Source organism: Chrysoperla carnea, chromosome 3 (assembly GCF_905475395.1).
Source record: "Chrysoperla carnea chromosome 3, inChrCarn1.1, whole genome shotgun sequence".
NCBI classification, from domain to species: Eukaryota; Metazoa; Arthropoda; class Insecta; order Neuroptera; family Chrysopidae; genus Chrysoperla; species Chrysoperla carnea.
The window spans coordinates 65488292-65513530 of NC_058339.1; the positions used below are offsets into that span (position 1 = coordinate 65488292).

Sequence of the window (25239 nt, forward strand, 5' to 3'; positions counted from 1 at the left end):
ATGCCCTACGACTTTTCATATAATTGCTGTCTTATAGTAATACAAATACCTTTGAAGGAACTAAAAATGATTTAAATTATAAAGGGTCCAAGGTACTACACATTATCCTATGGATAGAGAATGGAAATAATGATAATAAAAAATAAAAAGGGAGAAGACTTCTATTTTATTTATTCGACCTCTTCTGTAATTAAATTCAATGAATATTATTACGATTGGAATTGGAAATATATAACACGACACATTCAATATCAATATTATCATCAATTATTATTTCTCATTATCAGTTTTTTTTAAATGCAGAATTCAACGCGAATTTTATTATTAATAAAAAAAAGGTAATGCAATATTGATGGAAAATGGAAAATATTGTTTTATATTTAAAACATTACATTAGATAGGTAGTATGTAGAAAGCAATACTTAACAGTGCAATACTTGAATACTTAGCAGTTCAATATTTACAATGGAAATAAATGGGTATTTCGATTACATAACTGAAGAGTCATTATATTTTCATAAATATTAAACTGGAAAAACTTATTTGACAAATCGCATTGGATAAGTTTTTGGAATATTTTTAAAATACCCAATATCACTGGGGTTCGCATTTAATTACTTTTCGGGCCAAATACATAATAATTTGTAACAAGACCGACAAACTTTTAGAGGTCACAGTGAACAAAAACAAAGATATGTAGATAAAATTGTAGGAACCGTAATGGTAGGCAAATTAATTTTTGCCTACCATTACAAAAAAACAACAATTAAAAATTTAAAGGAAACCTTGATATAAAATCAGGTCTGACTGAATCGTCTGGGGGTATCGTAGCTCCTAGAGGGATGAACCAATTTTGTTTTTGTTTTTTTGTTTTTTTGTTTTTGATAGGTGATTTATTGAAGAGTGTTCTTAGCCCTTTTTAAAGAAAATTTGCTCAGCCGTTATAAGACAATCACCTTTTTCTAGTTGTTTCAGGTACGGAACACTAATATTGCACCTTACACATGGCTATAAACTCTCTCCATCAAATTACCTTTCGAACGAACAAAAAATCAGAATAGGTTCATTCGTTTAGGAGCTACGATTCCACAGAGAGGCACACAGATACACCTACAAATAAACATATGATCAAAGATTTTAAAATTTTATAATCGAATATGAAAAATCTTCTGTATATCGATAACAAAGCGTTTTGGTACCTATTATAATAATAATAATTTTTATATTAATTGCACAGGTAATTAATCTGATGTTTATTTACTATTTTTAATTATTAAAAAATATTTTTGAGTGTAATAAGTAAATAATAATTTTGGTAATATTTTTATCATCATTGTAAAGTCCTTGAAATGTATTTATAGATCAGTGATACTGAAAATTTTAATTAACATAAATATTGTGATGATATTAAAATGTTTGATTAAAAGTAACAGGATTGAGGCGAGATGACAAAATATCTCATTAATATAATTATTATGTAAATTTAATTAATACTTTATGCCAACATATAGAGTGTCTTAAAAGTTATGGAGAATAGAAAAAGGATAGCTGAGTTTGAAATTTCAAGATTAAAAGTACTTTGCTGTTTTCCGCTTTAACCCATTTTAACAAGGTAGAGTTTCATATTTTTATTATGAAATAAAATTTTAAATTTGTTCCAAATTTTTGTGTACTTGTGTATATAAATCAAAGTCCTTCATACATGATACTTTTAATAGCTTTTTCTATCTCAACATATTATACCACTTAGAGAAAATCTTCTCAGCAATTTATATATTTTGTTTGATCAGCACGATGAAAATTTGAAAAATAATTTTCCGACATAAAAAACATTGATATAAATATTCTTAATGTAAGTCACACCCAAATGACAATAATTTATATTTTTTTGATAAAAATATTTTTTTTCCCAAAGCAGCACTTTAGTACTGTTTAAAAATATACCACATACTTAATGACATTCAAAAATTTGGTGTGAACCAAGCACACAGCCTCCATATACAAATTATGTTTATAACGAGTTTACTATTAACGACGAGATAAATAAATTGGGTCGAAATATCATGATTTTGCGCTGTTTTTTTTTTTTTTTTTTTTGAAGATATGTGCGCCTTCACAGACTTTTTAAATTAAGCTACAAGGTTGAAAATTTGTATGTAGCCCACTTCTCCTCATTTTTATGTCGAGAAATAATCAATTTTAGCGATTTTTAAAGCTTTGCGCATTTTCAAAACTCTCCCAAATTGAGCCAGAGGGTTGAAAATTTACCTGAGGATTGTGTTAATGTTAAGAAAGATAATTTTATTAGTGTGGACTTTATACTCGGTCACTTTATAATTCTTGTATACAGGGGTGTGCCAGAAGTAACGGAAGTCCTTGTTGCAGACAGAAAATATAATTCTAAGTTTATTTTATTTTTTGATTCGATGCACAGATACTCACTCCTTTCAACAAGTGCAGCTAAATATTTGTATTTAAAATAGAATGGAATTGAATTTAAAATATGAATTCATTGATACAAAAGTACTGAAGTTATAAACAAAATCATTACTTCTATGAAAGAGATTGATTTCAGTTTAAGTAGCATTGGTTACTACGAACATATATCTGTCATGCCTAGTTAATGTGCGGTTGTGTCAACTAGATGAAGATTGTTGTTACTAATTTACAGAGAGATTGAAATAAACTTATTGATAATTTATATAATATACAACATATTTTTATATATAACAACCATCGGTAGCCCAGTTGGTACATCGGACGACACTAAAAGCATTAGTAGTTCAAAGGTCGTTGGTTTAAGTTCGACAAGAAATATTATTATTATTTAAATAAACCCAATAAATCTGCTTATGCGGTTGTGCCAATCACATCACTACTTTGTTATAATGTTTATAAGTGATAGAAGCATTTATAAATTTCATTTCAATAAAAAACTTTAAATAGTAGAAAGCATATAATTAGGAGGAAATATGACTTTAGTGTTAACTTCAAGTCAATGTAGTCATGTTCTAAGAGCTGAGTGAGTGGCTTTTTTTAGTGCATATTTGAGGCACATTCAAAATATTAAAGTTGATAACTTGCGAATGTGTGGATAGTGAAATCGACAAACTGGCTGGGAGGTTGTGAGGGCGTTAGTGACCTATGCAATTTTTAATTTGCAATTTTTCCTATGCAAAAAATGTTCTTGAGGCACTTTGAAACTTACACCATTTTAAAGTCTTATATTGAATCAAACGAAATATCATCGCCTGGCATGATTTGGTGGAGATTTGGATTTACACATTCGCAAGTTATAAACTTTAATATTTTCAATGTGCCTCAAATATGTACTCCAGCTATCATAATCAGTACTAATTTTAATCGTAATTATACTTCAAACAGATATGTTATCGTCAATAATTTGATGACTGTTTCACGTCTTCTTATTTGTCAGAATATAGAGGTTAAAATATAAAAATGTAACAGCATGTGTGGCCTTGCTAAAAATGTGATACTGTTTATGATTACACCATTATATAGATTAAAATGCAATAAACCATATGTTTGAAAATTGAAGAAAAAAAAATTATGATTATTACCATGCAATCTTAAAATGTAACCAGTTATGTATTCATTCAATTCATACAGCGCACAGCGATGGCGTGGCATGACGCGACGTTGCAATTGCATGACATTTATATTATTCACGTGAATATACAACTCAGGTATAAAATGAAACTCTACGTTTATTTATTATTTTTAGAAAATTTGATAAGAGATCTATTTTGAGACGCTACACTTTGTAAATAAGAAAATTTAATTTTTATTATCCGTGATGAAAATCAATACTGAAAATTGATAAGAAAAATTAGGAAAAGTATGTAATGGCTAGAATAGTAAGCATAATTCAAGGCCTATGGAAAATTTATCATCACCGAGATTGACACGTGCGAAATGGTAAGCAATTTACCAGGTTCGACTGTTACCCTAAATTTCACCATTTTCCACTCTTAGTGGATTTAAGTTTTCTAAAAAAACTAAACATTGTACGGATAGAGCAGTCGTCAAAGCTATGAAGCGCCAACGTGGCTATTTTTTAAATTGCTATTAACGCCTGCAATATCTTTAGCTAAAATATATGTTCGACTTTTTAAACATTTTAAAAATCTCTCATTCTTACTTAAATAAACAAGAAACTGGTTTAAGGACTTTGTTCAAATGTTTATCGAAGTGGAAATTAACGAATTAAGTATACATTGACAAATATTGCAAAAACCTTCATTATAATACCTATTCCTTCTCCGTTCTCCGCGCTTCCCTCAGAAGAACATCAATATTAATTTCATTGAAAAAAGTATGTAAAATTGTTATTTTTTTAGCAAAAGATTAAAGGTAAAGTAATTTTTAGTGTAATTAATTTCTCTTAAATAACAATTTATTTTTATAATTAATTATAAACAATTTATTTATATAAAAATGTAAATGAATATTTTGACCTCCATATCTAGGTAATTATAATAGAAGGATATTGTATTGGTTGCGTGCAGAATCGAATTGAGCCCCACACACGAAAATATTTATAAGTTCTGTTATCTTATAATTAATATATTTTCATTATATAATTAATATATAAATTTTCACACAAGCTGTGCTTAAAGCGCTAAATTCGCCCGAAGTAAACTCCAAAATGGTTTTTTAGTGCATCAAATCACTAAAAATTTTTTATAAACATAACAAAGTCATTATTGGCTGAAGTCGCGGACATTTAGGAATCGATGGGAACGAAGAAGTTGACAAATTAGCCAAAATGATTAATTGAACGTATAGACCAATAGAATAACGGAAAAAGATATGATTTACGTGTTGTTGTCGGTTACAGGTCAGAAGTGGTTTTAATTTATGGAGGGGGGATACTCACATAATGCACCTGTCGAGTCCGCTCGCCCGAAACTTGGGGAATAGAGTTAATAAGCAAATTCGGCTAAAAAATTTTATTTGCTTTCTTGTAAGCGATGTAACTCGTTAATGATGCACTTTAGGATACTGGTGCTGTGGAACTTTTTGTTCCTTAGATGTTGTTCTAGAACTTCGAATGAAAAAAAAAATCAAAAACAAATTTATTGTTGCAAATTTTTGGGAAAAAATTCGAAAAAATGTCGAGAAAACACTATTTTTCAAATGAATTTGTTTGCAAATTTAAAAAAAATTTACCCCTATCTTGTACCTGATATTCTCAAAGAACAAAATTAACTTTAAAACGTTTCATTTGATTTAATAGTTTTTGCACAGTTCCATTTTGCACTAGGTGTCTGAAAAAAAGTGATTGACTTTGAGCAGGACGCAAGGTTTGAGTTTTTATCCGATTGCAATCTCAATGGCGGGAATCGAAAGAACAAAATGTCAATTTTATTTAACAATTTTGTTGCCTATACCCATATTCAATAGTAACTACAGTTACAGCGTTTAAAAAAAATAGCGAAAATTCGTTAGTTGCAAAATTAATATTTCAATAAATATTCAACTTTACGAGATGCGGTTTTAAAATTTGCTTCGATTTAAACGTTCTACTAAAGAGGTCCCTAACATTTTTTCCACTTATATAACCATTTAAAAGATATTGAATAAAAGACTTTTAAGAATTAAGGAAAATTATTATTTCTTCTTAATTTTAAATTTGCTAATTAATAAAACTAATAAAATGAGAAAAGCATATTTTTGCACAATTAACTAATCTAACAAGTTCAATTTTTTCAGTGTGTTTTCTTTTCCGATAGGGAGGTGCAAGTGCACCTCTTTGCACACTTGCCGGCGCCCATGATCAGTAATTTGTTTAAGTCTGACATTTTAAACATAGAGGTCGTTTGATGGTTGATGTATTTAATTTTAAATAGAAATTGAAAAAGAGAAAAAAATTAGTGTGTAGAAGAATATAATGAAAAAATAAATAAGAATAAATTAAACAATTTTTTCACACCGTTTTCATATAAATAACAATTATTCATAATTTATTAAATGTATTGTTGTACCTATCAAAATAAATACCATATTTATATTCACATATTATATAAAATATAAATCATTAGCTTTTATATTATCAGTTGAAACAATTCACGCGAGCGTAGCTGCACAATTTTATCATCTGTTTAATTGTTTATTAAAATCTCTTCCGTGTTTATGTATTTTACCTATCAATTTAACTTTCTTTAATTTGATATATGTACAAAACATAGAATTTAATTGTTGAAAAAATAAAAGTTTTATCGTTCAAGATGTATTTTGTGTAAAATTTTTAATTCGCGTTTTTTTTGCTATGAAAAGTACTTTACAAACAAAACTAGATATAATTTAAATATATAAATATTATCAAAGATAATAAATGAGATTCCTAGGATATTTGCCAATAAATTTCGATTTTTGCCATAATTTCCTAGATCAATTTTTGTATAATATAAATACATATTTCGACTACCAAGTAGTCATCATCAGTATGAATTAGTTAATAGTAACTACTCCTATTGTGTATGTTACTCGTTGCTAATTTGGTGACGTTCTACACAAGCATTGTTTTTTGTACCTACAATAGAGTATTCTACTATGTTTGAAAAAGTACTTCAAAATGTTGATTTTCCTATACAAAGCCACAAAAAAATATATTTCGGCAAAATAAACACGCTTTCTTGCAATAAAATTGAATTAAATTTTAAACCTTTATTATTCTCACAAAAACGCTGTCAGCCATTTTGGTGACGTAATATTGGTAAAAACAACAGTTATTATATGTACTAGCTGATTCCCGCCCGCTTCGCTGGGCACACTAACCATTTGGATGTGAATCTATTCTTCTTTTAATACTTGTTCACAAATCTCCTCTGTAATTAACATTCTTCGTTCGTTTATCTGGTTGTAGAACGATGAGATCATCAGGTCACGAAAGAAGTAAGTATGCGAAATTTGAAGTTAATCGAAACGATAGTTTCGGAGATTTCGTGATGAGACAATCAGTGGTAAATCGCTTATATATATATAGATAGCATTTACCCACCCACTTCGCTAGGCAATTGCAATTTTATATATAAAGACTATTTCGTTATAAACTTAACTTCACTTTCCGTCACTTCTAACTTCACTGGAAATCACTTTGGCTTCAGCCAATCAGCTTCGACCACGTGCAAGTGCTTGACCAATGACACGATTTTTATAGGCCAATGATATTCCAGTATTTTATCACCTGATTTTGACATTTAAAATAAAAATCAAAATTACAAATCAAAAATAAATCATGAAGTAAATAATATTTCCTTTTGAAAAGGAAGCTAGGTGTCTACAGGGGGGCGGTAAGGCTTAATTAAGGATTAATTTAAGATTAATCAATTTGCACATATTAAGAAGTGGGCGGTAGACGAAATAAGTTTGAGGTACTCAAACAAGTTTGAGTTGTAGAGTAGGATTAGATACATAGAATAATAATCAGCAAAAATTAATTTTGCAAATTGTTCAAAACAAAACATTAAATATTTCTGCTTAGTGAACTCAAAATTTCCATTAAAAAACCCAGAAACATAAAATTCATGGCAGTTATCGGAGAGAAGGGGAATTATTTAAGAAACTTGATTCATAATTAAAATACACCCGGTAAAAACAGGTAAAAACATTGTCTATTAATATTAAATGAATTCCAAAAATTTATCATGGCTGTATCTTTTCCATTGAAAATGCACACATATTTTTATAAAATTAAAATAAACATGTGAGTTTGTTTTAGTTAAGTTTGTAGTACCTATTTCCTTGAGATATTAAAATATTTAAAAGAAATGTACATATAAGGTATATGTTCTTTTTGTACCCTAATGTATAAATTATTTCCATTGGGTGAAAAAGTAGAAAAGAATAGTCTAATAGGACTGTAATAGTTCTGTCTTTTTTACTTACACTCGGTGTACTACACTGTAGCAAAAAATAAAACAATTGTATAATGTATGTTTACAGGTTGTGTCTTGTACTCATATGTATTGTATTGTTTTTAATCATACACATGAGTCAAATGTGACTTTCATATGAAGATTATAATCACATAAAATAAAATAGATGACTCATTCGCATAGCCCTCCGTTCAGATACACTTAAAAGCAAATATATTGAATTATCTAATTCTAATAAAAAAGGTCTATCAAATCTAAATCAATTCTGAAAAGTTTAGGGACGCATGATGTGCCGGATTATTTAAATAAATAAACAACTTCAAATGTAGGCTGCATATTTATACCATGTATATGAAATATACATAATATATTAAGTTTAGTCCCATGTTTGTAACGCTTAAAAATAATGATGCTAGGAAAAAAATTTTGTCATAGGTGTTCATAAAATAACCTAATTAGTCCATTTCCGGTTGTCCGTCCGTCCGTCTGTGGTCACGATAACTCAAAAACGAAAAAAGATATCGAGCTGAAATTTTTACAGCGTACTCAGGACGTAAAAAGAGAGGTCAAGTTCGTAAATGAACATCATAGGTCAATTGGGTCTTGGGTCCGTAGGACCCATCTTGTAAACCGTTAGAGATAGAACAAAAGTTTAAAAAATGTTCCTTATCAAAAATTAAACAACTTTTGTTTGAAACATTTTTTCGTAAACATCACTGTTTTACCCGTGAGGGCGCCAATTAGGCGGAAATTTTATAATATGTGTACAAACTATACACTAAATGTCGGTCGGTAATGCAGAAACCTATAAAGTCATTTACACATGTACTATGGCTTGATTATTAGTTATGTTTGTGTCACATGTTTGTATGTGTTATGCGATAAAGAAACCAACACTGACTATGCATGGTATTTCAACAATTAACTCAGTCAATTGTTTGTTTTCACTTGTTAACATTAGTTTTATGGTAAAAAACGGTAGAGGGATGATATGTTTTCATAAATTTCTCTATAGTCGGTAGAAATCAAAAGAAAAACTATTTAAATTTAAGTTAAAACCTTAATTAATTATTGAAAAAAAATAAATAAATTCGTTGTGCATGACTTAAGGATGTACAAGCACGGCAGTGGGCAAATAATTAAAAAAAATATATTTTTTCAATTTTGGTGATGAATTATGTTATAACTTGACAATCTTGAAATTGAAAATTTTGTTTAAATTATTTAGCTTTTGATATTTCGAAAATAAAAAAAAAAATTCATAAATTTTCAAAAAATAAGAAATTTCAATAATTTGCAAGCGTTACACTGGCGTATGTCTATTCATTATGAAACGACAAAAAAAACTAAACACAAAGCAATTGGTCTACTGTCAAATCGGTTATCAAACAAAAAAGTGTTGCCACCTTAGAAAACGATTCTTTCTAAAAGCCAAAGCTGTCAACTTTACGCCGGAAAAATTAATAAAAAATGGGTATTTCACAGGAAATGTCCTGGATAAAACTTCGGGAAATATAATTTTTGGAATATCTTATTCAATTTCTGACTTCCAACAGTTACGTTCCGTCCAACGTATCAATTTGAATATCTTCAAATTGATCAATAGCTCAATGCATGTTCTCAGAGAAAATTTATTCTTAATGAAAACTATCTTAGTTTTCGAGTTTAATCCTTGGCTTTACTCTCCAGTGCCACAAAACTACTTCTCAGTAGGACAAATATGTGGTTCTGCATCAAAAATATTGCATTCGAGTGTACATTTAATAAATACATTCATACTACTTTGCGTGTTCGTTTTTTTAACAACACTTTTTATTATTCTCAATAAAAAGTGAAGTCTCTTACTCAGTGTCAGTTAAAATTTAAGGATCGGTGTAAACCCGACTTCCCCTGTGTTAAACTATAAAAAAAAAAAGATGATAGTTTAAGGTAGTATAGCATTGTCGAGGTTCATAGTTAACTTTTGTAAAATAATGGAAAAATTAAATGTTGATGAATTTAAACAACAGCTGATCATCGAATTTAACATTTAAATTTTAGTCAACTTAGTTTTTAAAACTGTTTTAATGATTTTTACTAATTATTAATACGTATTAAATTTGATCAATAAATTATTATATTGTGTTATTTTTTAATTTATTACAAATTTGTTTGTATTGTTAGTTGTAAAAAACAACTCAAAAATGATTTTTAAAATCTGTGTAATTTGGAATGAAGTTCATCGTATACGTTTGTATTGGAATCAAAAGAGAAAAACAACAGTTTCCAAGATACGTCCTCTTGGCACATGCTGTCAAGCGAAAAGATATGGTTTTTGTGTGTTCATTTAGCCTCACCAATTTTATCCAAATTTTATGCATCTTTTTTAAGATACTTGGAGAAAAAATAATCAACCAAAAATTCTTTAAGCCCTTAATTTTGAATTCTTTAAGCCCTTATTATAGAAATACGTATTTCAACTAACAACTAGTCATCAATCATCATCAGTATGAATTAGCTTATCGTAATTACTAACAATTTGCCAATTAGCAAAAAAATTGATCTAAGAAATTAAGGTAAAAAATAGAAACTTATTTCGAAATATCCTAGAAACCTCATTTATTATCTTTGATAATATTTATATTATCTTAATTTGGATGAAACCTCTGTAATCATAATTTAACTCGGAAACTATATATGTATAAAGTAGGAAAATTAAAAGTCAAATTTTAAAGTGGTGTGCTGTTTGAGAAAAATTCAAGAGCAAACAAAATTCAAGTGATGAGGGGGTTCACAATATGGCGCCTAAAAAAAAATTCAATATCCGGTTTAATTTCCATTCAAACCAGTATGCTTAAAGTATCAACATCATATTAAAAATTTGTTTTAAGCAGCATACGTGGACAGAATTTAGAATTTACACTCACTCAATTAAATCCTTGAACTGATTGAATCATAAAATTTTAAGAGACAATTTGTGAACTTCAAACGTTGAGACAAAATAAAGGTTGTCTACTTTTTTTTAAAGATCCGTAGATAAAATTTAATGAACCCTCACTAACATTTAACATTTTAACGTAGAAAAATTACAAAAATATATTTTAGTATTTGGACTTGATTATGGAAAAAGCGTAAACGGAAAATTTTCATATAATTCATGTTTGTTCATCACATTTTAATTTATAAATATGGTATTTGTTGGGTACGAGCTCTTAATAGGCACTGTAAAAATTTTCTTTATTATTTTTTTATTCAAAAAGTTGGTTTTTTTGATTTCTTCTGGCTACTTTTTTTGCTTTAAAAATAATTTCTATAAAATCTTTCTGTTAAAATAAGTTTTTAGGACAATTTATGAATATATATCACTATACCTACATCATGGCCAATTTTACCCGGCTAGCAACCGAACTTGTTAAGGCGTCTTAACTTGCTTTAACTACTAGCTGGGAGGTTGCGGGCTCGAATCCAGGCTGCGGCAGTGTGAACAATAAAGTTAATGGGGCGGTAAATTGATCACAATGTCGTCGCTTGGATAAGAACGAAGTGACCGAATCCACCCACATCTTAAATTGTATATTCGAATATAATTTAAGAAATACATAAAGATTAAAAATAATGATGTGAGTGGCCTCTGTTATAGACGTGGTCTGAGAAACGAAGGTTAAACCCCATAATTATTTTATAAAAGCCAATTTTCTTAAAAACTTATTTCATTTATTTGGGAATTGCCTAAACAAATCATCGAGGAAACTTTTATGAAGTAGTAATTTCAATTAATATATAAACCTAGTTTTTTCGATTTTTAATACTACAGCCATTAACATAATATGTTTATTGCAAAATTGCATAAATATCCTGAAAGCTTTATATTAAAAATACTCCAATCTTTTTATTTATATTTTTAGAAGAAAACAGTAATTGTTTTAAAAATATTTAAATTTGTACCTAAATGGAATAAATTCATTTGAAAAACTTATTTTAATTATTAAAATGAATAATAATAATATTTATAAATAAAATAAATTCATGGGAAATAATTGTATATCATAAATAATTTTAAAAATAAACAAACATAAAACTAATTGGATGTATCGAATTGTGTAATCATAAATATTGACAAATTTTAATCACAAAAGTATGTTGTATTTTACTATTATTATAAATTCGTTAAGTACTTATGACAGATTTATTTTGAATAATTATTTGATGACTAATTATAAAAACCCATTGAAAAATCATCGAGAATCGTACTTTTTTAACTTTGTGATGAAGTAGTTGAAAAGCTACATTTTTACACAAATAACACCTGGTATCTGTATCTACAGATCCTTCGATCATTCAATTCAATTTATCCCTTCTTTTTTTTTAATAATAAAAATGTTGCACAGAACATGTCATAAAAAGAGACAGGGAAAATGAAAGGTATTGAAAAGAAAGTGTAACTTAGAAGCAGAGTTTTTCTGGAGTATTATAAGCAAATGCAATTACAAAATACTGTTAAGATTCGAGGTAACTCAGAAATCCCATAGTTTTTCTATCGATACCTTCAGACTTTACTTGTAGGCTCTCTGCTCTCATTGAGAGAGCGTGGCACCTAAAGGCAGAGTTTTCTTCTGGAGAAAAGTTCTAAGTTAATACATACAACCACAATATTCTTTGAAGGTTAGAAACAACTGAAGAAATTTCACAGCTTCCCTGCCCACACTTCTAAAGAAGCAAATCGTCTGACATCATCAGATGGTGAAGTTATTTTACTGTCGAGACTTATCAAAAGAACCACGGCCTGACTTTAGTTGAGCATAGTTAAATGATCTTACTGGGACATCATATTCGGGATCTTGCGATAAGACTAACAAGCTAAGACAAGAGATTTTGACCTCGTAATCCGATACCATATCAAACTGACTGAGCTATCCGTAAGGTTCAGATAGAAACCTCTAAACTAAATTTACAAAAGAACATTGTACTTTCAATAAAATAATATATTCTGATAATTTTATAATTTATAATGCTTCTTTAAGACTAATACAATATTCGAAAAACCGAACTAAATAGTAATAATGAACTCGGAAATATTTGTTATTACATAAAATTATTAAAAATATTAACACAAATGTGTACAATTGTGTAAATAAAAATCGTCAGTCGTGAAAAATATGACATGAATGTTTGATGATATTTGAAGGTTTTATGAGAGCCTTGAGTAACGTGCTAACGTCAATTTGGTTCAAGAACTCTTTTATTTAGACGTGTGGGCTAATCTAAGTGTATATATATGCAAAAATTAATACCTTTTTAAAATAGAAGTCTTTATATTAATGAAATCATGTAAAAAAGGAAATAAATTTTTATTTGTAAATTGAAAATATTTAAGTTTTTATCAAATCAAATTACCATGTATTTATGTATTGAAAATCCATCAATATTTTGCAGACACGATCAATAATACTATCAATAGACCAATATTAACAAAATATATTGATCGTATGAACGCCGATAAGATATTGAAATGAGATGTTACATTTGAACATTTGCAAAATTAAAAAAGGTTAAATAAAAATACTTTTTAAGAAGCAAGCTTTTCTTGTATTCAAAAATCAAAAATAATAATTTTCGTAAATCACTCATACAAGAGTATGTAAAAGCTGGAGGCGTTAAAACATATTAACGATGATTTGGAACACTTTTCTAATTTGCACTTTTTAGTACAATAAGATCTTAATCCTTAAAAAGTATTTTTTATTTAAGACTAAAAAGCTTATACATATCAAATATGGTGGAAGCGACGAGAAATTCAGGTAACGCTTACCAAAAAAATTCATTGTCAGCCGATTTAGTCAACCATGCAATATTTCAGCTAAATCCGAAATCGAGAAGTGGATCAAATTTAACTTGCAGGAATCTGATTAAAAGATTGTAAAAATTGCGTTTCTCCTCCTATGTATTTTTTATAATTCATAAAGTTTTCAGGAAATAAAATTTAAATTTAATTATTAATTACTTTATGTAAATGAGAAAAAAATAATAAGATTTACACCTGTACAAAAATATGCTAAAATCTTTTTAGTGTTATATAAACAAGGTTATCGAGAAATAAAATCTAAGGTTAAGAACCTTGTTATCATAAATATTTCTTTCTAGATATAAGCAAAACTAAAACATTTTTGACCCGCATAATTTTAAGTAAATTAATGTCAAAAGCAAAGAACAAAATTGAACAAAAGTATTAATGATCTTTGGCTGAGACAATGAGACCATTGTAATATTGCAGACGTAAAAATTCAGGCCATAGGACTGTTGTAATTACAAAAATTTTATAATTAAAATGTAGCCGTAAAAAATGAGCCGTAATAAAAAATCTAATAAAAATAATGTTTTATTCCGAATTAAACTCAATATCAGAGGTCCTATAATTGAAGTAATCTGATAATATTTTACATTGAGAACAATTCTCCAACGTTAACCTTATAAAGAAAATTAAAAGGACTACAGCAACCAACCAACCCACTAAATACAATAAGAAACCAACCTTTTATCAAACCTTTGACCAGGAAAATAAATCAGACCTTGGCTTCTTAAGTCTCGGAATGGCTAATAAAGTTTTGGTTTGCCACGAGTTTTAAATGTATAAAAATTCACTTTTGCCACGATTCAACACTTCAACACTTTTTGCCACGATAAGCGAAGAAGGTATATTTTTTCAGGCAGGCAAAACTCGAAAGATTTAAATTATTGTTTGTATTTTATATACATCTCACTCTCCTCTCAATTTGTTTTCCGAATTATTAAATTACCTGATTTTTCTATTTTATGGATACTGCAATCGGATTTTATTAAACTACGTACCTTTTATGTAATTTTTTTTTTACTATATGCATTATAAATTTCAGTCTCCTTAACCTTAATCTCGCCGTGCGTTGTTTATTATGTCCATTGTCCGGTATTTACATTGCAATTTTTAATATAAGCAATGTTATTATCTTTTATACCTTATACTCCAGTCGCTAGCAATATTTCTATGGCAACGACAAGATTGACAAGATATTTAGATCCCATTCCTATGTTTTTTTACTAGTATAATCGATTTTGGTTTCAGGCACGTCCGCCTGGTTAGTTTTTCTATCATTTTGGAAGGGTGGGGGGTATTTGCATAAGTATTCTTCATCCGATTGATCTAAGAAGTCGTATATGTAATCTCTGTTATTTAAGTCAACAGTTCCTAGAAAATTTTTTCTCTTAATTGAACTGTTTTCAGATATCGCAGCGTTGTTAAACTTTTCGAGTTATGCATTTCTTCGGGGCTTAACACATTTCTTTCCAAGGCTTAGCAAAGGTTCAGTGAATGTTGATGAACGAGTCATAAACCATTAAAAAACCGATTATACGAGTCAAAACAAACATAGAAAATGATCTAAATACATATCTTGGCAATGCTTTCATGATCACAGAATCCTTGCTAGCGACTGGAGTATATCTAACACTTTACTTCTCGTGTGCAGTGAACAGTTTAAAAATATACCTAGTCATAGTTTTGTACTCTTTACTTGAATAATGAATTTTTAATTAAGTTCTTTTATGTAAAAGAGTTACTAAGTGACCTAAAAAGTTTTCATTATATTGACTACCTTCTAACACGGGGGTTGTTTTTTATTGCGTCCTACATACCGACAATAAAGTAAACATTGAAACTTATTAAATTTAATCCTTAGAGAATTTTTCTTCAAAATTAATTTTCTTCTATTCTAATAAAATGTTTCTAAATATAGCAAGTAGAACGCTTTTAAACAACATTGTTTAACATTTTCATTGCTATTTTATAAGTCTCAAAATTATGCTAAAAATACAGAAATTTTCTTTGTATAAAAAGTTAATTGTAACCCAAAACCAAAATTTTGTGAAATATTAAAAAAAAAATATTTCAAAGATCAGAATCTCAGAATCAAATTCGCATATCGTAGTTTAAGCAATGTATCTGAACTAGCACTTAAAAAAAAACAAAAAGTCATGCTCATTTGAAAACGCAGCACCTTCGAAAAAAGTTGTGAGGAAGCCACTCACGAAGTGTCAAGTATGTATTAATTATTTAACAAAAAGGGGATTGTCCCTTTCGTAATCAAAAATAAAATCTTATAGATGTCTTTATTTACAATCGATAGTTTACGAAACAATTAAGCATCTGAATCGATTTTGGTAGTCCGCCCAGTACAATTAATATAGAATTATTTATTATAGATATATAGAGTACACGAGCCTCATAAAATATACTAAGAGAATTAAATCACAACTACGAGACGGTAAAGTATAGTAGTATAACCCCTTATCAGCGTAGAATTATTACCACGATAGCTGCAAGGTATAAAAACACGAACATGTGTATGTACCAGGTGTCTCAGAAGGCCGGTACTTAATTGAAATTCGTATTGAAAGTATTTTAACGAGTCTGGTATCTTGTGTGGCTGTGAAAGTTTCTAGAAGACAAGGATTTAAGTCTGACATCTAAGGTGGCTGTGCGAATAACAAAAACGTACATGGTTTCCATGGAAACAACTTATATGCTAAGCATAGTGTTAAAGTAGTTGTTTAAGTTGTTGAATGCGATGCAATATATTGATTGTGAATATATTTGAAAATCTATATTGTAAATTGATTTTCTGTAACAGTTAATATACTTTTGTGTTAAACATTAAAGTATAGCAAAGTTTTCAAAGTTTACAGTATTTAGATATTAATGTGAAAATTGGGAGCCCAATATAATGAAGTGAAAATTCTAAAATTAAATGACCTTCGTGCCTTGAATCAGCAATTAATAAACCAGCAGAGTTAGTTCGTAAGGCAGGCTGTAAAAATAAATTTTATAAAGTTTATCCTACATTTTAAGTCGTATGTATAAAAAAATTAAATCGATCGATTAGTCTTCAAGAGAGACTTCACAGAAAATGGATGGTATACACCCTTAAGAAATGAAACCTAAAATTTTCTAGGAACCATTTTTAATCACATCAGGTCAAGAGTTATTAAGGGTGGATACTTTTGAAATGATGTCACTGTAGAGTCTTATCAGATACTTTTTGAGAATCTGTCCCTGTATCATATCAGCATTGTTAATAAATGCCATGAATTTTTTTAATCGTAATGATCTGGTAACCCTGAGTGTAACACCCTGTAAAATTACCGCTGTAAAGAATCACTTTTTAGCCCCGTATATGCAGTATAGTATGAATGAACCAATATTGAATATATGCAGTAAGTTGGTGTTGTCAAGGTATACGACTTGAAAACTGTATGATTTCCACATCATACAATAAACAAATTATTGCACATTTTAATATTATTAAACTATATTTGTAAATTTTGTACGCCTTTGTAATGTAGGTATGTTGAAATACTAGTCTAGAAGCTGAGCGTCATCTTTGTGTAACAATTCTAATCGTCTGCTTTCTGATCATATGATAAGACTTATTTCCTCTACACATAACCGTTTTTGATTTATTCAGCCTTGACCTGCTGGTAAACTTATAACACCCCTTTTTTGGTTAAAAAAGGGCTGGTGGTAGAAGTTAATGTTATAGTTATTTTCTGATAATCTGGTAAGAAGTTTATTGAGTATAGATTAAGACTAGAAGGGGTTAAAATTCCTATTTTAATCCTTTCCAGCATAGCCACTGAAATTATTATATGAAACTGTGCTGCCCGAATCAACATTACAAAAATCAGCGATCTAAAATTTTGGAACAAGGTCTTCTTAATGGTTTAGAAGAAACGTCAAAAATGGGCATCGACAAAATAATGAGCTTTGTAAAAAATTTGGAAATGTTTCAATGTGAAAATAATGAAGAGCCTCACCCTTTTGAGTGAGTGTTGAAAATGCCAAGCAGGCCCTTCTACCTAACCTAACAGCTTCTAGGTCCTCCCTCTAAGAGAGAAGTTCCCAGTACGAAAATTTTCGAAGTTGTCAGATATAACTTTGACAATAGACTCTCAAATTTACAATCGTTATAAAATGACTGTCAAATATCACGACTGGCTCTAGGCTTATTACGATTTTTACATAATATTATGTCAGCTCCTAGACTATTTCTGTATGTTATTTATGTTTGGTCACTGGTATTAGTCCACACAATCCACGTGCTTAGTTAGTTTGTTTTATTGCAATTAAAAATATTGAATACATATGTGTTTTGTAAAATTATATGGGCTATTGCAAAATTTATTATTGATTTATTTATTTGATTACAATGCATTTATCTAATTTAATATGTATTTATCAAAATTATTACAGGGTTGTATTTGTGGGGTTAATTAGATGTTAATGAGTGCTTCTCAAGAATTTATATCTCCGAAATGTGCTTTTTTTACAGCTACATGTAAATTACTTTTAGTCTCATATCAATAGATATACTTTAATTCTATTCTTCTAGAAATGACTTTCACAGTTACAATGTGAACTATTTATAATTCTTTAAGAAAAAATATTTTCCGGGTTCGAGCCCTGGTTCGAGTGTATTTTTTTCAATTCTCTTTAATTAAGATTACTACACAAGATATTTGTCAATATTTAGTTTACGCTGTATGTATCATATTAAAAATAATCAATTATAATCGAGAGACCATGATGTCAATAAATATCGTATACATGATTAAAAGTAAACAAAAAGTAATAATAATAAATAAGTGATTAAAAAAAGTAAAAATAAAAATTCAATGAGTTGAAAAAATTGCACTCTGTGTCTAGAACTCGAATGGTCTAATTGGTAGGGCGCTTGACATGAATCCAAGGAGTCCAGGTTCGAGTCCTGGTTCGACTGTATTTTTTTCAAATCTCTTTAATTAAGATTACTAGACAACATATTTGTCATTATTTAGTTTACACTGTATGTATCATATTAAAAATTATCAATTATAATCGAGAGATCATGATGTAAATAAATATCGAAAAACAAAAAGTAATAAAAAATATTTTCCCTAATATTTTAATTACCAAGGGATGCGTGATATATTAATAACTTTTATGATTTCTAGGTAGTTAATATATTATTTACAAAATAGTGTGATCAAAATTTAACATAATTCAACCCTGTTAATTAACATATGAAATCAATATGCCTACTAATACCAAACTTGATTAATAAAAAATGATATAATGCATATTTTTAAGCAAATTAATTTTTTTAAATCTAAATTAACGGTTTAATAAAAAAAAATCACCTATACTAAAATTTTGCTAACCGTTTCACAATTAGAGCCAACCGCTCTTACAAGAATGATATTTATATAGATCAAGAAGGTTGAATTTTTGTGGTATTTAATTTCTGAGAATTTTAGCTTACCCCATTTGCGGTTGGATGAGAAATATTGTCAATAAAATATTGATAATTGGCAAGAGCATGTTGCATATATTTAATATTTTATCTATTCATTCATTTCCGTTTGTTTGTCAATCATTCTGTGTACATGCATTGCTCCAACCATATCCGCAGTGTCTACTCAGTTTAATTCAATGACACATAGTAATTAAAATCTTAATCAAAAAGCATATATATATTTTACAAAATTCCCCTTTTCCTTAGTCTTTAATTAGAAAAAATTTTTAAATTCCTTTTATACGGATTGTCCTATATTTATTGGTAATCGAGAAAAATAGACCCGGAAAAAATAGACCGAAAATTTTATAGACCTGGAGTTGGTTAGGTTGTGAAAGAAAATAGTCCTTGCGTTCCAAAATGGGACACTATTACAGAAATTTTTTTCGTTATATTTTTTCCGGGTCTATTTTTTCCTAAATCAATAAATATTAATTCCTTCCTTTAACAAGTATCTCACAAGATTAAATTTTAAGTTCCTTGATGTTTCCAGATTTTTCATTATGATTTGACAATAATTTCCTTGGATTTATTTGAGAATTCATAAATATCTGGCTAGATAAAATCTATTTTCGAATTTTTTCTAATAGAATTTCAGATAATATCCTGAAAACTGTAAGGTAAATCATGTTTTTGGCGAACTAAATACAAATTACCTTTAAGTAATAATCGACGATTATTAAATCGACTTCTATTAGAATTTCAGATGATACCCTGAAAACTGTAAGTTAAATCGTGTTTTTGGCGTACTAAATACTAATTACCTTTAATAATCGCCGATTATTAAATCGACTTTTTAACTGTACTCACTTATTCCATTTTCACGAGTAAGTAGAATCCAAAAGTAACGAAAATTCGATCTATTTACTAAAAAGTTGTCTTAAATCGATCCGTGGGCATCTAATGATCAAATGTACCCAATTTAGTATATTTTGTGAATTAAAATTATGTTAAGAACAATTTTTTTTAATTGTTGACAAAATTATGACTTCGAATCCCATAAAACTCGGTATATATGATCATTTTTACTCAAAAAAATACAATAATTGTGTTCATTTGACGGTGGGTAGAATACTTTTTATGATATGAGTCGAAATTTTATGTGGACTCGCTATCCATACATTTTGGACAGATTTTCACCGGTATTTCGAGAACTACACATTTAACCGTCAAATGAACTGAATTGTTGTCTTCATCACATAAAATTCAGTATAGACATATCTAGGATACCTAGAGGTCCAGGGTTCGATACCCGACATTATGTAATTTTATCGCTTCTTTCTAATTTGTTTAAATGAATAAGCGCCTATTTTCTAAACAATCGAATAATTAAACATATCGGTTTAAAATACCATCCGTTATTTTACATAAATAATTTATTAATTCGAAGAAAAATATTTGTATAATTTATTTCTCATAATTAAAAAAATTACACGAAAAGCTATACATAGATTTTTTAATCGATTTATTTTTATTTTAATAAAAAACACGATAAGTAATTATGTCACGAGAATAATAAAACTCTTGATAAATATAAATAATAAATTATCTTCTAATTATGATGAGGCATTTCAAATACAGTACCTATGCATACTAAAACACTGACTTAACTTATTTAAAAGTTCACAGACACTTGAAGCAGATGAAATTCTTGGAAATTCATATAAAATTCATAGGAAAAGTTTAGAAAATTTGAATACATGAATCAAATAATGTAAATCCATTTATTGATCACAATTACTTAATATGTTTATTAAATATTTAAAAAGCATTTTACCATATTGTTTTTCTACAATTATGGAGAATATTAGGGGATATATAAACGTATCATGAACATTACGCAATGACTTAAACAACCAATCAGGTTTTTAATATCAAAACACCTGTCTGTCTCATCACGGCAAATTATTATAAAATACCTGTATTTACTGCTTAATTAAAGTTTTACCTCCAAAAAAAAAATTTTCTTAATAAATTCAAAAACCAAGAAAAATAATCGAAAAAAAGTTTTGCTTACAATCTAAATGTTTTCGTTTAGGTCCAATCATTTCTTCTGTTGTTGCTTTACAAACAGCTTTTGCTAATCCTTGACCGGCAATACTATGCCGTGCAGCCAAAAATCGATCATTTATTGTTTGACCAGCCATTTTTTGTCACTTATTCATGCATCACCTTTTAAAAAAATTCTAAGTTATCAAAAAAAAACTTCAGTTTTTTCCGAAACAATTTGCTCACACATACAACACACTCCTTTATGGTAGTCACTAAACTGACAGCAAATAACATTCCAATGAATCGACTTGTGGACTCTTGTCTGTTCTGTCGGTTTACACAACAATTGTAAGGCACTCTGTTGACTAAGTTTGTGAACTAAATGGAAAGATATCAAATTTAAATTATTAGAAATGTTGAGCAATCGAGGATATTGAACTCAAACGTAGAGTTGTTATGAAAATTTTAATTATTTGGAATCACTTTTAATTACTCCATAAATTGTTTATTGAATTTAATTAGTTTTTTCTATTGTAATATGAATTTCTAGAAATGTCTTCATGAATCTAACCTTCAAATTGTTAACATGTTATCAAATATTTGCTCACATTTATTTAAAAGGGTACGAAAATTTTGTTTTATATTTGAATTCCTTCTTCAATAGTTTATTTTCATTTTAAAATCATGACATGAAATTTATCTTTTAAAAAATTATGTTTGTTTTTCAAAATTGCAACTAGCTTTGATCTGTGATGTGCAATTTTCTCAAGTAATATACGCTTCGAAAACTTTTGAATGCTCCTAAAAGATTACTACACCCATAATCGCAAAATGAATCCGATTTTTGCATTATTTGGGTCAAAATTTCTCTAAAAAATGATTTTTATCTAAATCGGAGGTAAAAGAAATTTTCCGATTTCTTGCAATTTTCTTAAGGAGTACCCCTTTGAAAAAATTGAGAAAAACAGGAAACATTTTTGCTTCGGAATTCGATGAAACTTGGTGTATTGAATAATTATGATCAAAAAAATAAAAAAATTTGATTCATTTAAAGATTGAGTGAGTAACCCTTGAGATATCGCGTAAAATCCTTTACGAAAAGCTTTTAATAAATAATATATTCGTTAAATGAGCTGCGTTCTTTTGTTTTTGGAACACAATTAACCTAACTGATCCAAAGATAAAGTTTGCTGCTTGCTCAAACATTAAATGAACCCATTATTTGTAAATTTTGGGACAATTTGTTCTATAAGGGAACTGTTGGTCCGATTTCTCCTCTTTAGATTCGTGTTTGTGATATTTGGCACATTCGCACATCATACTTTAATACGTTTTGTTATGTAGCGTTTTCTTTTTCGAAGATAAGAGTCGTTCGAGAAATTTTATAATTTATATTAGAGAATCGAGAAAATTTTTTTATTTAAAAGGCCGGTTTTCTCAGTCGAAATTGAAACAAACCAGAAACTAAAATTGGGATTGACTTTCTAACATTAAAATGATCTCTTATGATTTTAGTTCAAAGTGGAAGGATTTAGTCCAGGTCCAGTAATAACGAACTATGCAATTGATTTCACAAATGATAGAATAAAATTAAGTTTACCAAAAGATTTTATATCCAATAAGAAATTAGAACTAGATAGCATAAAAAATTTTAAATCCGACAATATAATACAAAACATAGAAATTAAATCAAAAGATTTCGTACTTGAAGTAAACAAAAACATATTTATCGAAGATGTATTAAAAGTACCAAATTTGAAAGAAATTCTACGATACAATGAAAAATTAGTTGTTGACTTCAGTTCACCAAATATTGCAAAACCATTCCATCTTGGAAATTTGCGATCAACAATAATTGGAAATTTTATTTCAAATTTAAACACTTATTTAGGAAATTCAGTCACACGATTAAATTATTTAGGCGATTGGGGTACACAATTTGGATTTTTAAATGTTGGCTTAGATATTTTAAACTTACAAAATGAGGAACTTGCAAAGGATCCCATAAATTTACTTTATAAGGCGTATGTAACAGCTCATAATTTATCTAAAACAAATCCAGAAATTGTTGATAAAGCACGAAATATATTTTCTGATTTAGAAAATGGGAAAGATTTGGAACGATGGAAATTATTAAAAGAATTTACTACGAATGAATTAGAACTTACATACAATCGATTAGGGGTTAAATTTGATCATTATGACTGGGAATCGATGTATGGCTCCCAAAAGTTTCAAACCGTTGTCGATGTATTAAAGACGAACGATTTATTAAAAACAGATTATCAAGGGAGGCAAATAATTGAGTTTGGTGATCGAAATATTCCAATTTTGAAAAGTGATCAATCATCGCTGTATATTTCACGAGACATTTTAGCAGCGATTGATCGTTATGAAAGATTCAAATTTGATCGAATGTTGTATGTAGTTGATAATTCTCAAACAGATCATTTTGATTCGTTAAAATTTATTATAAAACAAATGAATTTTGATTGGTTTGATAGGATAGGTCATGTAAAATTTGGGCGAGTACGTGGAATGAGTACACGCAAGGGTTCAGCTGTTTTTTTAAATGATATTTTGGATGAAGCTAAAGATTTAATGTTAAAGAAGCAAATTGAATCATCGAGTAAGATTTATTTAATTTTTTCATAAGTTTTCGTTATATTTTTTTTAACATTTGCAACCCTAAAATCTACTTAAGGTATCAAGATATATAATCGCAAGGGCCATGGAGACTATACAAGGAGACTGAACTCAAGCGGCAGAATTGACGAAATTTGTCAACAATTTTAGATCTCCATTATTTTTTTATTACCCTCTCGTTAATTCCGAATTTTATCAGCTGTCTTCAAAATCGAATTTTATGTTCATCTCGAACATCATATGATAAACAGAGCGATTTCCTCCGAATCTAGTGTTTGGTTTTTGATTTGGTTTACATTTTCAAGCCAACTAATAAGTCATTTTATTTGAATTTTAGCTACAAAAGTATCGATAAATAATTCAGAAATTACCGATAGCTTAGGAATTAGTTGCGTGATTATTAATGATTTAAAACAAAGGCGACAAAGAGATTATGAATTTAATTGGGAAAAAGTGCTACAGGTAGAAAAAACTGGAAATAAATAATGTATTGTTTTTAAATATTTTCTGTTTCGTAGGTCAAAGGTGATTCTGGATCAAAATTACAGTACACTCATTGTCGCTTATATAGTTTACTAAATAATAACTCCAATATCAAATTACCAGAAAAATGTGATCCAGAAATTTTATCATCCAACATTGAAGCACTTAATTTAATTATTCATTTATCAAAATTTTATTCAATATTACATAAATCGCATTTGGAAATGGAAGCTTGTATTTTAGTCAATTATTTATTTATTTTATGGTAAGAAAGTTTTCTATTTTAACCAAACGAGATCTTAAAATAATTTTATTTTTCCAGTAATTTAATAAGTCGAGCACTTAAAGTACTTCGGGTGAAAAATGAGCAACCTTCGATTGCATCACAAAGACTGCTTTTATTTTATATTTCTAAGCATGTATTATACGATGGAATGGTAATTCTAGGTTTGAAACCTTTAAATGAAATGTAATATTTTAATAAATTTTATTACAAACCTTATTATTACAAAAAGTTCGCTTTGTCAATTTTTTTTAATGTCCAAATTCAATGTTCCGAAGTTTTTCGTCTCTGGTCTTTGGTTTTGCACCTTTTTTTAAAAATTTACTTTTGTTGTTAGGGGTAATTGTTAACAACATAATGTTTTGTTTATCTTCTTTAAGAATCAAATTCGATCCCCTAACTTTTTTTATTAAATACAAAATCGGTTTTAATCGTTTAAAATATGCAAAGAGGAAAGTGGTTTGTTATCATTTTTGCGCTTTTAAAAATCTTACATCTTAGATTGCAGTATGAATTTTCCAAGTCATCTAGAAACGTAAGTCATCTTTTATCTCAAACGAGAGTATCTCTCTTGCAAAACTGGGAATGGCCGGAG

General features: G+C 28.5%; 2 protein-coding genes across 7 annotated transcripts in view; one reads left to right on the plus strand and one right to left on the minus strand.

Annotated features, from left to right (window-relative positions):
* Positions 1-21546, minus strand: part of LOC123296943 (phosphatidylinositol-binding clathrin assembly protein LAP-like) — a 42004-nt gene extending 20458 nt beyond the window's left edge. For 2 of the 5 annotated variants that reach the window (XM_044878669.1, XM_044878664.1), the window contains exon 1: positions 21258-21543. In XM_044878669.1, coding sequence (XP_044734604.1) covers positions 21258-21387 — 130 coding nt within the window. In that variant the 5' untranslated portion in view covers positions 21388-21543. Of the gene's footprint in view, positions 1-21257 lie in introns of all 5 variants that reach the window. The other 3 variants (XM_044878666.1, XM_044878665.1, XM_044878667.1) reach the window with 3 other exon arrangements.
* A 95-nt stretch (positions 21547-21641) lies between these two features.
* LOC123296944 (probable arginine--tRNA ligase, mitochondrial) lies at positions 21642-24853 on the plus strand. 2 transcript variants are annotated; one of them, XM_044878671.1, is made up of 6 exons: positions 21642-21854; positions 22748-23652; positions 23737-23861; positions 24216-24340; positions 24397-24626; positions 24684-24853. In XM_044878671.1, exons 1-6 carry the CDS (start codon positions 21819-21821, stop codon positions 24832-24834), a joined length of 1572 nt encoding a protein of 523 aa, XP_044734606.1. In that variant the 5' UTR covers positions 21642-21818; the 3' UTR covers positions 24835-24853. The 2 variants fall into 2 exon arrangements, with proteins under 2 accessions (XP_044734606.1, XP_044734605.1); XM_044878670.1 differs by having other exon boundaries at positions 22748-23861.
* The last annotated feature ends 386 nt before the right edge of the window (positions 24854-25239 follow it).

What these genes read in the sequence shown, in the direction of transcription:
- LOC123296944 (XM_044878670.1), top strand. Translation starts at nt 21,819, where the DNA reads ATGTTATCAAATATTTGCTCACATTTATTTAAAAGG. An exon ending in GAAGCAAATTGAATCATCGA is followed by an intron (nt 23,862 to 24,215) that starts GTAAGATTTATT and finishes TTTGAATTTTAG; the next exon opens with CTACAAAAGTATCGATAAAT. An exon ending in AATTATTTATTTATTTTATG is followed by an intron (nt 24,627 to 24,683) that starts GTAAGAAAGTTT and finishes TTATTTTTCCAG; the next exon opens with TAATTTAATAAGTCGAGCAC.